The sequence below is a fragment of the Corvus cornix genome, chromosome 4 (genome assembly GCF_000738735.6).
Source record: "Corvus cornix cornix isolate S_Up_H32 chromosome 4, ASM73873v5, whole genome shotgun sequence".
Lineage (NCBI taxonomy): Eukaryota > Metazoa > Chordata > Aves > Passeriformes > Corvidae > Corvus > Corvus cornix.
In genome coordinates this window covers 836,165-849,458 of record NC_046334.1, presented here as the reverse complement: position 1 = coordinate 849,458, position 13,294 = coordinate 836,165, and the positions used below count along the sequence as shown (strand labels likewise).

At 48.0% G+C, this 13,294-nt stretch overlaps 1 protein-coding gene across 10 annotated transcripts in view; it reads left to right on the top strand.

The window, feature by feature from the left end:
* The window catches only part of SLC4A4 (solute carrier family 4 member 4), a 146,466-nt gene that overhangs the window by 93,976 nt on the left and 39,196 nt on the right, over positions 1 to 13,294 (top strand). For 5 of the 10 annotated variants that reach the window (XM_020585263.2, XM_039550501.1, XM_039550496.1 and 2 more), the window contains 4 exons: positions 3,329 to 3,489; positions 5,931 to 6,110; positions 10,639 to 10,734; positions 13,093 to 13,169. In XM_020585263.2, coding sequence (XP_020440852.2) covers positions 3,329 to 3,489; positions 5,931 to 6,110; positions 10,639 to 10,734; positions 13,093 to 13,169 — 514 coding nt within the window. The remainder of the gene's footprint in view (positions 1 to 3,328; positions 3,490 to 5,930; positions 6,111 to 10,638; positions 10,735 to 13,092; positions 13,170 to 13,294) is intronic. The other 5 variants (XM_039550500.1, XM_020585262.2, XM_039550498.1 and 2 more) reach the window with 3 other exon arrangements.

Here is a 13,294-nt window from a genome sequence, read left to right as displayed (position 1 = left end):
GGGAAATTTTGGCTGTGCCTGTCCTAGTGAGTTACTGACGGAATTAATTTTAAATAGGAAAAAAAGCCTAAAGGTATTTTCTTGTGAAGAAATTGTTCAAGGTGCTTATTAAATGCTGGGTGGGATTGCTTGCTTTGAGTTCCTTGGTTGAGTTCTTTGATGCTGCTGTTAGTTTGGTCAAAAAGACACGACAAAAAAGCTGGGATGTTTTTGGGGTCTGGCTGCGACAAGTTACATGTAGTTTATATCTGAACACCACTGACCTATTCCCAGTTGCCCTCACTGAGCTTGGGGGTTTTCCTTTTCCTTTATGGAGGCTGAGCTAAGCTCTTTCCCCACCTTCCCCCTCTTAAGGGCACTGTCTGTGTTCAGAGTTAGCCCCTGTTTGGTCACCTTAATCTTCTTTACCTGTGATTTAATGAGCTGCTCCACCACCTACTCCTTTACCCCTTATCTTGCTTTATTTTTGCTTCTCAGTCGCTTGGGGAACTTAATGACTTTTCACCTTTTACTCTCTAACTTCTGACTTGTTGCTCATCCTTTTCTCCCTTTATTGCTCTTCTTCCCTCTTACCATGAGTTCAGTACTTCTGGGGTTTAGGTGTTTTTACACATCTTTGGTAGAAGTGCTGCAGTGAGCTGTGTGTGGGGTTCTCTCCAGGCTGCTTCTCCCAAGCAGCAAACCACAGGACGAGAGGAAACAGCCTCAGGTTGTGCCACAGGAGGTTTAGGTTGGGTATTAGGAAAAATTTCTTCACCCAAAGGATTGTCTGTCCAGGGTAATGGTGGAGTCCCCATCCCTCAAGGGGATTTAACAGATGTGTAGATGTGATGCTGAGGCACATGGGTTGGGGGTGGCCTTGGCTTTGCTGGATTAAGGTTTGGATTGGATGATTTTAGAGGAATTTGCCAAGCTGAATGGCTCCATGATTCTTTGTACAAATTACACAGAATGTAACGAAGCACCCTGTTGAGGCGCTGTGTAATTCCTAAATTGGCCCAACCTCCTGCCTTGCAGGCTGTTTCGTGGATGGGGATCTTACAAAGTGTCTGATTGTTCAGGATTTTTCAGTACGTTCCTGACATTACTTAATCTTGCACCACAGAACTTCCTGAGAGCTCCTGAGCATCTCCCAGTGCATGCAGAGCTGGCTGGCGCTGTGCTTCAGTGGGCACAGGATCCACCAGCTGTTCCGGGGTTGTTTTACATCTGCTGGTGCAGAACAGCTCCCCCACAACTGGGAAGTTGCATGAGCAGGTGCTGAATGCAGGAAAAAGGGCAGGCCTGTGTGGGTGGAGGAGAGAGGAGAGGACAGAGGAGACCCTGAGGGGTTGATGCTTTCCCTGGTCCCAGTGTAGAACTGCACAGCTCCCAGCTGAGGAGAGCAGCACTGCCTGCATGCTAATGCGGGGCTAAAGGCTGCACTCATATTTGAGAGAACAAACAATCGCATTACCTTCCTCATCTCCCTTCTGCTCTGTTCTGACATCTGCACATTCCTCCTGTCTGCCTGCTGCACCTCACTCCCCACAGCCCCGTGAAAGCTGTCTTGATATTATCAGGTGTAAAAGGCTGAAGAATAAAAATATCATTCCTGGCACAGCTTATATAACAAAAAAAGATCATAATAGAAGTTTAAAAAACCCATAGGCCACCATCCCACAGTTCCTTTTCTCTGTAATCCCATCACCTTCTTGCCATCTCCCTTCCTTATAGAACGACAGTCCCCACACCATGGTTGGATGTGTCTTGGTCCCCAAAGATACTTCGCTGAGCCTCATGACAGGCTGGGGGCCTCCAGCTGCTGCAGGTCTTTTCCTTTTTCTGCTTCACTCTGTATCCGATGACTACCTCTGGAATGCAGGCATTCCCGTGTTAGTGCAGCCTGGTTAGTGGAAGGTGTCCCTACCCATGGCAGCACTTTGGAACTAGGTGAGCTTTGAGGTCCCTCCCAACCCACACCACTCTCTGATTGCATGAATAGAGCAGGCATTAGTTCACCCAGGTTTGCAAGTTAATATTTGGTTTATTGTGTTGGGAGTGTGGATTGTAGTGAGAAAAATAAACAAAAAGCAAATATTGATAGTTGTGAGTAATCACTTTCTCTGGAAGGGCAAACATGGATAATTTGCAGACTTCCTGCTGTTACAGGGTAAGTGTGATTCGGTCCCACATCAGACAAAGCCCCTGAAGTGCACAGATTTGCATCCACCCAGGACCCTCAGGTGTCCTAGGGAACACTTAGCTTTTGTGAACTAAAAGGACCTTACTAATTGGAGATGAAAATTGGTCTTTTAGCTCGAGTTAAAAAGCAGCTTTAAAAAAACAAAGTCTCAGAGATTATTGCAACTGGGAAGCATAATTGATTAATCCTCAAGTAATAACATTTTTCAAGATTAAAGATAATTTTGCTTGCCGCTAATAATATTCTTTTGAACAAATTTATGAGCTTCCTTACCTTATGTGTCTGGGGTTTTTCCTTAATAATCCCTTTATATTAGTCGCTGGAATTTCTGTTTTCCACCCATATTAAAATGGTGTCTCAATTGGGGATTAAAAAGCACTTCTGCTTTGCCATTAGGGCATATTGAAGCACCTTTTCCTGCACCCCCAGTTAACAGCAAAGCCATTGCTGGGTGCTGTGGAAAAGAAGAAGGTGTGGGCCAGGTGAGATCCCCCAGCCCGCACAGGAGCCATGTGCTTCATCCCAGCTGCCCATCCCTGCGTGCTCGGAGCCGGGAGCAGCGGAGCCAAGGGCAGGGTCAAGGCTGCAGGGGGAAGTGGGGATGGGCTGCAGCCCAGGGAGATGGAGCCTCCTGCTTCCCTGCTGTTGGGATGTCGTTTTAGGGGTGTAAAGAGTGTTTTGCACAGATCAGGATTTAACCTTTGCTCTCGCCTTCCATTAGAGATAAGTTTTCTGGGTTTTTCAGACCTGCTTGGTTAAATCATTAGACAGCAGCTGGAGGGAAAGAATGAGTCCCTTAATTTGTGCCTCCTCCTTTGGTGGCTCACTTGTTCTCTAAGAGCACCTTCAGACATGACTGGGATGTGCTTCTCTCTTCCCCCCTTTGCCAGCCTGTGGGCATGAGACAGCAGTATTCCATGCTGCCTGCATCTTGGCAGTGGCTGATTCCATATTTTATTGCCTGAATTTGAATCACAGAATCATTTAGGTTGGAAAAGCCTTCTAGGCCAGCGGAGTCCAACTATTAAACCAGAACTGCCTAGGTAGTGAAGGACATGTTGCCTTATTTCCAGAAATGCTGTTTTATTTCCCTGCAAGGAGCCAACAGCCTTAACCCCATCTCACTGCTCTGCCCTGTCGTAGGTGGATCAAATTTGAGGAGAAGGTAGAACAAGGTGGGGAGCGATGGAGCAAACCGCACGTGGCCACCTTGTCTCTGCACAGCCTGTTCGAGCTGAGGACATGCATAGAGAAGGGCTCCATCATGCTGGATATGGAGGCCTCTTCCCTCCCACAGGTCGTGGGTAAGTACACCTGTTTTGACTCTTTCCCTCACCCCTTCCCCACAAATTTTTATTAACCCTGATATAGTTTTATGGACGGTTTTACTGAAAAAGCGCTGCTTTTTCAGTAAAAGAGGGGAAAAAAAGAAGAAGGAATAAGAAGGGAAAACTAGAAAGTACCTGGAGAAGGATAGCAGTTAGATGGAAAGAGTGCTTCTCAGTGCAGGAAGAAGAGTAGAAGACATCAGTTTAATTTATGTTCACTCTGGAAGAGGTGACACGTGGAAAGGCCACGTCTCTGGGGACAGAGATACCCATCAGATACTGTTCATGCAGAATGACTCAGGCCAGGATCTGCTCTTGGGTGAGGTGTTCAGCTGTCCACTGAAGGCAGGTGGGGCTGTGTTTAGGATGGGATGCCCCCTCACCCCAGCAAGGGAGAGGGGAGACCAGCCCCGGCACCAGCTGGTGCTCTGCTCTGCAGAATGGGATGGCAGGTCTTGTACCATCAAAGTAGCTGTGGCCTGGCGTGATGCTCGGTGACATTGCTGAGAGCCAGATCATGTTGCCTGTGGCCTCTGAGAACTTAGAGAAAATAAATTTTCCAAGTGAGCCATCCAGTGGAGGGACATTTAACCAAAATGCTGAGTTTAGGAGCCATTACATGAAGAGATTTTAAAGAGCTAAATTAAATACTTCCTCCGCCAAAACTCAGTGCTTTGAATGATCATCTCAGGAAGCAAGGTCAAAATTATCCTGGCATGGAATTCTCCCATACACTGGATTGTAAGACTTGGAATTACAAAAGCTGCCTCTGGTGTTAAATACAGAGTTTTGAACTTAGTTTTGCAAGTGCTTATGGTGACATTTATCTTCCTCTGCTTTTGTGTCTGTGTATCCAAATGCACAGTTTTGCAAAGTTTTTAACACAATAAACCCCCCAAGAACCTCTCAAGTTTTCTGCTGAAGCTGAACCCTCTTCAGAAGCTGATGTTCATGGTCCAAAACCTTAAACTCTCAAACATTAAATTTTCTTTTGAAGTCCCTTCGAGATGTCACCTTCAATCTCCTTCTTCAACACCCAAATTAAATCTAATTCCTAGGAGATTAAATTACACATCAGTGGCTGCTGTTGCTGTGACACTGTGACACTGTCCTGAGCGGGATGTTTTTGCTGGTCCAGACCCTTAATCAGACAGGTAGGGATATCCAGGACTGGATTTCCAGGATGATTTAATCATGATCACTTGGCTGGTGTCTGGTAGTGACACACAGGAAAGGAAAAATCCAAAGAAAAACTCTCTTTGTTGTTTGTGTTTTATCAGGAACAGGGAAGGGAAGTGCCAGATAGAAAAGGAGGAACTTGAATGAAGGCTCTGAAGGAAATACTCCAAAAATCACTAACCAAAACCATGAGCAAGAAAAGCTTGTATTAAAATAACACTTCACAAAAGTCAGCCTTTTGCCAAACATTTTGTGTAAGGGTACCTATGTGCATATACCCACCCTGTCTTAATTTGAGAGGAAGAACTAGGCTCTTGCTTGTAGAGGATGACTTTCTGAGTCACTGAGTTAGCAAATGTGATGCGTGTCGTGCCTCCCCCTTCCCATAACTTTTATTATTAGCGCAAATAAAAGTTACCAGCAGACAAATATGGGCTGCCACTTGCCCTCGGGGGACAGCGCGTGAACTCAAGCCGTCAAGGGAACAACTTCATGCGGGATTTACTGCACAGGGGACATTCTTCATAAGTCTGGTCACCTTCTTGCCTTTTTCCTCTGGGATAGGGGAGGAGAAAGGAGGGAATTGATGGGAAGTGAGCAGGCATTGAGGACGCTGGGGGCCTTTTTTCCTGGTGACTCCATGAAAGATAAAACCATATAATACATCCTGTGGTAACTGGAGCACGTTCTGCCGTTTGTAGTTGCCATCACTTCAGTCCTGCAAGTGAATGATTTAATTAGTGGCTCATCTCCAGGACTTCTTCCTATCTTTAGATTAGGTTTTACTGGGGGCCTGCGAGGTGAACTCAAGCCTTGTTGAATCTGATAGAAGTTTTTCTGTGTGCTTTTGGGGACCATAATGGAACTTGCAATAGAGTTATAGCATCTTCACAGAACTGCAGGCTCAGAGGGGATTCCAGTTCTGAACTAAGAGCCATGTTACCCTGCTATTTGAAATCGGCTCCGTGGCATGTAGGAAATAGCAGAGGGGAATCTCAGTGCAGGAGGTGTGTGTTAGTGGCTCATGCTGGGTGGAAATGCTTATGTTCTGCTTCAAGAGGAATGTCTAAAAGAGATTTTCATACAAATAAAACCTGGCTTTGAGATGGTAAGAAAGCCTTGAAAAAGGCAGGGTGAAAATCATCCTCCCCTCTGTTCTCTGCGCTCCCTGGAAGCAGTTTTGAGCTCTGTGGTTAACTTTGCTCTCTCCTCCCTCCCCCTTCCTGTGCCTGCCACAGAGATGATCGTTGACAATCAGATTGAGACGGGGCTGTTGAAATCCGAACTGAAGGACAAGGTCACCTACACACTGCTCAGGAAGCACCGGCACCAGACCAAGAAATCCAACCTGCGCTCGCTGGCGGACATTGGAAAGACCGTCTCCAGTGCAAGTAGGATGTTTTCCAACCCCGATAATGGTAATGCAGAGGCTACCTGGCTATAGCCTTCTCTGTCACAGCAACCCACCTGCCCTGCCCTCCCAGAACTAACTGCGTGGCCCTGACACTGCTTTTCTAACCCCCACGGGAGTAGTGAGACCGTGCTGATGGCACATCAGCAGGGGCTCTTGCAGGCTGCTTCAGCCATGGCATGGCACTCTAACCACATCTTCACTGGACTGACAGGGACTCGAGGGGCAGGCAGGAAGGCGGGGGGATGCTCTTGCGGCTGACATCTAGGAGATGGTTTAGGAGCAATGATAGGAAAGAGATATTGGCAAAAAACTCTGGTGGGGTCTGAACCTTAAAAGGCTGATCACCTGAAACGTTTGGGCAGAGACGAAGCTTCCACGCACATTCCATGTCTGTAACCGACAGTGTCGGTGGCACCGTGAATCAAAAATGACCTGGCAGTAACATCTAGCTTACATTTTATTGCCATACAATCATTGTCCAGTGGGGTAAAGCTGATTTCCATCTTGCTTTATTCGTCCTAAAATAGTTTTGTGGTGTGTATTGTGAATATATCTCTTCTTCTGTCTAAAAAAGTGTAATAGGTAGTGCCATGTTGGTAGTGGTGTCCCTAAATGGGTGTGTGTGTGGATGTGTGTGTGTGTGGATGCAGACAGCTACAGAGGCCTGGGCGCCGACTCAGTGCTTACCCCTGGGTGGAGATTTGGGGTCTTCTTGCTTATGGCATTAAAAAAAAAGTGGAGTTTTAAGCCTCTTGTCATGCCTTGGAGTTCTCTCAACTGTCTCCTGTGGCAGTCTGGAAATTGGGCTAAAAGTCGCCATTTTAAAATAGCCAGAAATAAAAGCAAGTGAAGAAATTCTTTTCTTCCTGTTCCACCAAAGGCCTCTTAGCTTGCTGTGTTTGGCTTCTAAAACTCACCTTAACATCCCTCCCTAACCTATCTGCACACTTCATTAGTGTTTCCTACCTTGGATCATCCTTTGCTTTTGTGACAGGAGTGTGTGTGCATGTGGAGACTGTTTATTGCTCTGGATGATGCCTCTTGTCGTGTACGAGTGCCTCGATGAGGTGGTGATCGAGTGAGTAACACAAGGTGCCGTAATGCGAACCAAGGGAGTGTTCTAGGGGAATATCCCTGCAGGAGTCCCATGGAGCAGAGAGCGACTGGGCTCTAGGAAGCACTGTGAGGAAATTACAGCTCTAGGGAAGGGGCTCAGTGTGGCCAGATGAGTCCTAAACCTGGAGGAGCCATGGGCAGGGACTCCTTCTGCTAGACCGCATTGCTGCGAGCCCCAGCCAACCTGGCCTTGTTGGATGCCTTCCCATGGTGTGCTCCCCGTGGTTTGGATGGAAGGCATCTGCTTTCTGTTACCACCTCTGTGACTCCAACCCTTCTGGGCCTTTGATGGCCAGGTTTGCTGTGAGGAGCAGGATCCTGGCCTGTGGCCATGGTGTGTGGGAGGCCAAACACCAGACAGACACATCTTCAGCTATTGGTGCTCAGGCATATCAGTTGCCTTGTGTAGGGGATGCCCTCAGTTCTCGGCTGCAAACCCCTTTCCTGCATGTAGGCAGAGCTTGTCCCAGGAAGGCTGATGCTGACAAAGGGCATTCCTCACATTCTCACTCAGCCCCTGCTCATTTTTCATGGCTAAGGGCCTTCTTTTTTTGGTTTTTAAGTGATTTCCATTTCATTCATTTCTTGTTCTTGTTTGAAGGGGCTGTGCAGGTCCTGGCTTAGTTGGACTGATTCTCCAGGACTTCTTTACTGGTCTGGCCATCAGCCACTCCTCCTATGTTGTTCCATCTCTGCTCCCTCTCCTAGGATATTTATGTATTCTGAGGATGTTTAACACACTCTGTTCCATGACAGTACAAGTGCATTGAGACTTTAGGAGGGTGAGTCTGATGTACAGGAGGAAATACATCCTGAATAGTTGTTACTGATATTTATTATTTACACTTTAATGAAAAAGTAACTACAGAATGTATTTGATCAGGTTATACCTTGGATTCAATGAGTGCCTCGCATGTCCTTCAGACAGATAAAGATTTTATGAGGCCAACGGGAGTGCAGCTGTCTCTTAACATAGCTAATCACCATAATGACTGTGCTGCCAGCCCCAAGCACTCCTAAATTTCCCTAGAGTTTCTTTCCAGGTAGGTGTTTGTTTTCATTTCAGTGTCAGTGAAACTTCCATCCAATATTGATGCTGCCACCAGGTCTGAGCATCCTCCTGCCCTCTGCACAACAGCTTTATAGGCCGGTGTAGCTGCCCCCCTGCTTGACTGGCTCAGCAGGGACACCTTCTGCAAGCCCAGCCAACCTGCCCTTGAACACTTCCAAGGGTGGGATCTACTTGTTAGATCTCAAATTTGGAAATTTTTTGAGCCACCGTGGACTGTGGCTCAAAAAGATCCTGAGGTCCCTCTGTCTCACTTAGTTCAGAGTGCTTAAATTACTGAAGTCTTAGGGGCTCCAAAATGTTCTTATTTCCAACTTCTGAGATGAATGAGCCCCATGCAGTTACCCAGATGCATCTAGAAATTCAGGAACCTAAGAAAGAATGATGTACTGCCAATCTCCCTGCCATAACTGATCCTGGAGCAGTTCTGTCCCTTCCCAACCCTCCCTAGAGATGGGGGTGGCTCTGGTCCCCGGGAGCGAGTCATCCTCAGCCTCCATCTTGGATGTTACTGCTCTGTTTGAAGGTAAGGTAGTGATCAGATGGGCAGAGACACGGCCAAGGTGTGCTCTGACGCCTGCTCTTCCTCGCTGCATCGTAGAGGTTGACGTGGGTCACACTGTGGCAGGATGTTTTCTCAGGAATCCCTTTGCTCTGGAAAAGGAACTGGAAAAAAGAGGGGAGTTCCTTATGTGCCATGGATGGAGGAGGATAAATCACAACACTCCTTTACTGTCTGTTCAGTAGGAAGAAGATGATGGCCAAAATTCTGGGCAGACAAAACTGGACTAAGCAGTTCCTCCTTGTTACCTTGTGAAGACACAGCCCCTTTCCTTGCTTCTGTTGGTAGAAGGTTGAGCTGTATGAAGTGTTCAGCAAGGATATTTCCATGTTACATGTTGATGGGACTCCTGCAGGGGTTTTCGACAGGTTTTTGTGTGTGTGTGTGGTTTTGTTGAGTGGCTTTTGAAGAGTTCTTTGTGTCCCTTCCTGGCACAGGCCTTGTCCTGCACCCCTGGAGCAGTACATAACACCTGGGCTAGCAGCTCTCCAGCTGGCACACCTTGGGGTTTGCCATGGTAAAACGTGGGATCTGCAGTCCCCATCCTTTCTGCAGGTGCCTGAGGGCTGATGAGTATTTACCAGCCTTCTGTGATGACATTTGCTATCCATTTTTGACATTTTTCTTTCAGAGCTTCGTGCCTGCCAGCATTTTGTATAATTTAACACCTGCGTGAGCCTTTGGCAACTGAGAAAGGATCAAATCCTACTAAACCCAAGCTGGCAGAGGCTGTAGAAAACTGTGATGTGTTTAAGCGTGTGTAAACCACCATAAATAATGGCATGGTCCCGTCACCGTGTGGGTGCTGCCTAAACACCTCCTGAGCGCTGTTTGTTCACACTGTGCTGGCAGCATGGTTTGGAAACCGTTGAGTGGGAAGAGCAGGCTGTTGGCAAGGTGTCAGCTGAGGCACAGACAGGAGGGTACCTGGCTGCAGGGGAACAAAGGTCTTACTCTGCGTTAGAATCCTGGAAGAGTTTGGGTTGAAAGGGAGCTGAAAGACCACCTTGTTCCAGGCCCCTGCCACTGGCAGGGCACCTTCCACTAGCCAGGTTGCTCCAAGCCTTGTCCACCCCGGCCTTGGACACTTCCAGGGATGGGGCAGCCATGGCTCCTTCGGTGCAGCATTAATCAGTTCAGTGATTTTCCCATGAGCTGTGACCTCAGTGCCTTTATAGCTGAACAGTGGCATCAGCTGAACATACCAGCACAGAGGAGACCCGTCGAAGTCAGAAATGAGGTGTTGTCCAAGGAATGCTTGGAAAACCCCTATCAATGTGTGTATTGGCATCATTGGGAGCATTGCAGACTAAGGTGAGCATTTCCAAGTCTGGATTGCTGTGCCTGGCTACGTATGGATGGGGTCAGGATGCTCAAAGTTGGCTCCTGGGACATGACCTGATTTTTATTTTCAAAAACCTCTTGTTACTGATGGTGCTGCAGTCTGGAACTGCTCAGTGCCACCAGCACTGCAGCTGCTCGCTCACTTCCTTGAGATCTGCTTCCAAGATGCCTGAATTTCAGACACCAGGGATGGAAAGCTGTGTCCAGCCCTCCCAAGTGAACGCTGCGAGGTGGAGCTGTGGAGGAGATGTCGGGATCTAAATGAGCGGGCTTTGGTGACCACACTGTGCAGCTGAAACCTTCTCTCCTGCCTGGCTTCCCTGTAGCACTGCTTGGGCCTTTCTTTCTGGCATAATTTTATTTTCTTTTCTTTTAACTTTTCCCCTTTGCTCTCTTCCTGCTCTTTGCTGCTGCTCCTGTCTCCTGCTTGCCTGGCACAAGCACGCAGCCCGCTCGAGAGCTCCGTGCCCTGCCTGGCCACCCGCACCTTGGACGATGAACTGGGAGTGCAGCGCAGCCCCAGCGTGGGATGGCTCAGTAAGTGCTGGGCAGGGCTCAGGGTGGGCAGACTGGGGGCCAGGAGAGGAAGAGGAAGGGGGAAGTCTCACCAGCCGGGCTCCTAACGCTTGCTGCTGCATTAACAGTGGGAAGAGTGCAGGTGCGTTCCATGGGGGATGGTGCTGCTCTGGCTGTTCGTATTATCCCCACTGTGCCCTCCACTGCTCTGTTTCATTCTGTTTTCCTTTTTCCCTTCATCTGGGATGAAGCAGGTAGGTCAGGCCACACTCCCAAGGGGAATCTAAGCTGGCTGATGGCACTATTTTTTTTTGTCTCTTGCAGTATCCTTTGGCTGTTAAAGGGGCTTAAATATTTTAATTTCCATATAAATTAACCTCAGAAATAGTCTGCCAGCTTGATCTCTCTGGGGTGAACCGGACAGTTCTCTGGCACCGCTCCTCTCCCATTCTCTCTGTCAGCCATGACTCGCAGGAACCTTGCTGATCCCAGAGGAGCGCACTGCTCCTCCCAGGAAGGCACAGCTTAAGGCACTGGTGGCACAGAGGTGCTCTTCAGTGGCCACAGCAATCGACAGAAGTCTGAATTCCAGGATATTCCCCGTGATAGATTACTATGGAGCTGATTCATAGGATGAGATAGTAGCATGGAGAGGTTTGGACTGCCTGCCGTACTTCCCGCACCAGTCCTTGGCTGAGCACGACTGTGGACAGGCTCATGTCACCTTTGCCAGAGAGACAGGAATGGGAATTGGGCCTGGATCAGGAAATTATCCTTTGTTAGCAAACACCATAAGGGTGACTGTTTTGTGCCAGAAGTCCTCGGCAAGGGTCTCAGCAGCAGAAACTTTGTACTCCACGTGTTTTTTTGGAGCTATGGTGAGTTCGTGTGGATGTATGGAGCCCATTAGGAGAGGGTTTGTTTGGAGCTGCTCTGAGTTTGTGTGGCTATGTGTGAACCCCCCTGCTAGGAGAAGGAGGCTGGTAGCAAGGGTAGAGAGAAAGGCACAAGCTGCCTCCTCTTGGGAGAAGGGTCATTATACCCCAGGGAACAGTCAGCTTGGAATCTAATAAACAAAACAAACAAGCGGTGTAATCTGGAAAAAATAGCAGCTAAATGGGGTCTTATAACAGCAGGAAGAGTTGAAGCTGGGGATCCCCCTTTTGTTCTACACGATTTATCTGGTTGTGCTTGGCTTTGGCTGTGCTGATGTTGCTGGACATGGCAGTAACGCACAGCAGGTACAGTGTGGTTCCAGGTGGCTCACAGGAGGGAATACTTTGAGTCTAGTGCCACATACGTTGTAAAGAAAACACAGCTCTGGGGAGTCCAGAGTTTTTATTCCCACTCCTTTGGTTATTTGCTCCTGGTGCTGATTTGTTATTGAGCTCATTTGTGCTGGGAGCTTGGACACTGAGAGCTTGGACATTTGTTTTAATAATATCAAAAAAATATTGTCTCAGGACACGACCTCAGTTGGGAAATGCCTCAGTGCCATTTTTTAAAATATTTCCTCTCTTTCCAATGAAGTTCATGGTCAGAAACTCTGGGATAAAAGCTCCTGGTGCTGTGTTTCAGGTTCCTGCAAACGTGATGAGAAGGGATGGGAACATTTCAGGATAATTTATAACAATTCATACTGACCACTGTGATTTCTGACCCTGTATCCATCCCAGAAGTGTTTTTTTACTATTGCTTTGTTGTTTGCTTGCGTTTTGGGTTGTTTCAAATTTAATTATTCTGCTGTATCTCTGGGGAGTCTTATTCACCTCTGTGGAGAATCTGGTGTCAGGAATTGGTGACTCGTGGCCCGTCAGTGTGGCACATATGTTGTTTTAATCAGTGAGATGCTTAAGGTTCATGAGCTTAGTTAATGAGCTTACTTGGAGCGAGGGAGGCGTTCACTAGGGGCTGTCTCAAAGGACCAGGAGCTGCCATTCTGCCTCTCTGCATGAGCTGTGTGCAGTGTCTGACATGCTGAGGAGGGCAGATGCCAGCCGCGTAGGAGAGCTGAAGCCAGGGATTTGTACCCTGGAAGGTCCCAGCCTTGTGCAGGGATGTGTTTGTGATGGGTCCTGGGTGACCTGGCGCCATTAGCAGTGTGGTGCTGCTTTGCTTTTCTTCCACAGGCAGGAATTATGGCAAGTCCTTGGTCTCTTTTGCTGTCCTGGGAGTCACGGGACTGCTGTGGGTCAAAGGTGATGAAGCGTTAGCATCTTAAATCCCCCCTGTGCCACATCAAGTGACAGAAAGCAGCTTGTCAGGGTCTGGAATTCCCCACATCAGCATCCCAAGGAAAGGTGTTGCTATAGCCTGAGCCTCTGTGTTCTGACTGGATCCAAGCAGCTGCTTTAACTGGTGTGAACATTGTTCTTACAGGCAGCCCAGCCATGGCTCACCGAAACCTGACTTCCACCAGCCTCAACGACATCTCGGACAAGCCTGAGAAGGACCAGGTAAGCTCCAGGTCCAGCCTTCTGCTGGGGATGTGTTTGGAGAGGAGCTGGACGTTGGGGAAAGGGCTCTCTGTACCTTAGCACTGAAAAAAAAGAGGGTGAACGAGGTGAGTATTTTTGAGTTC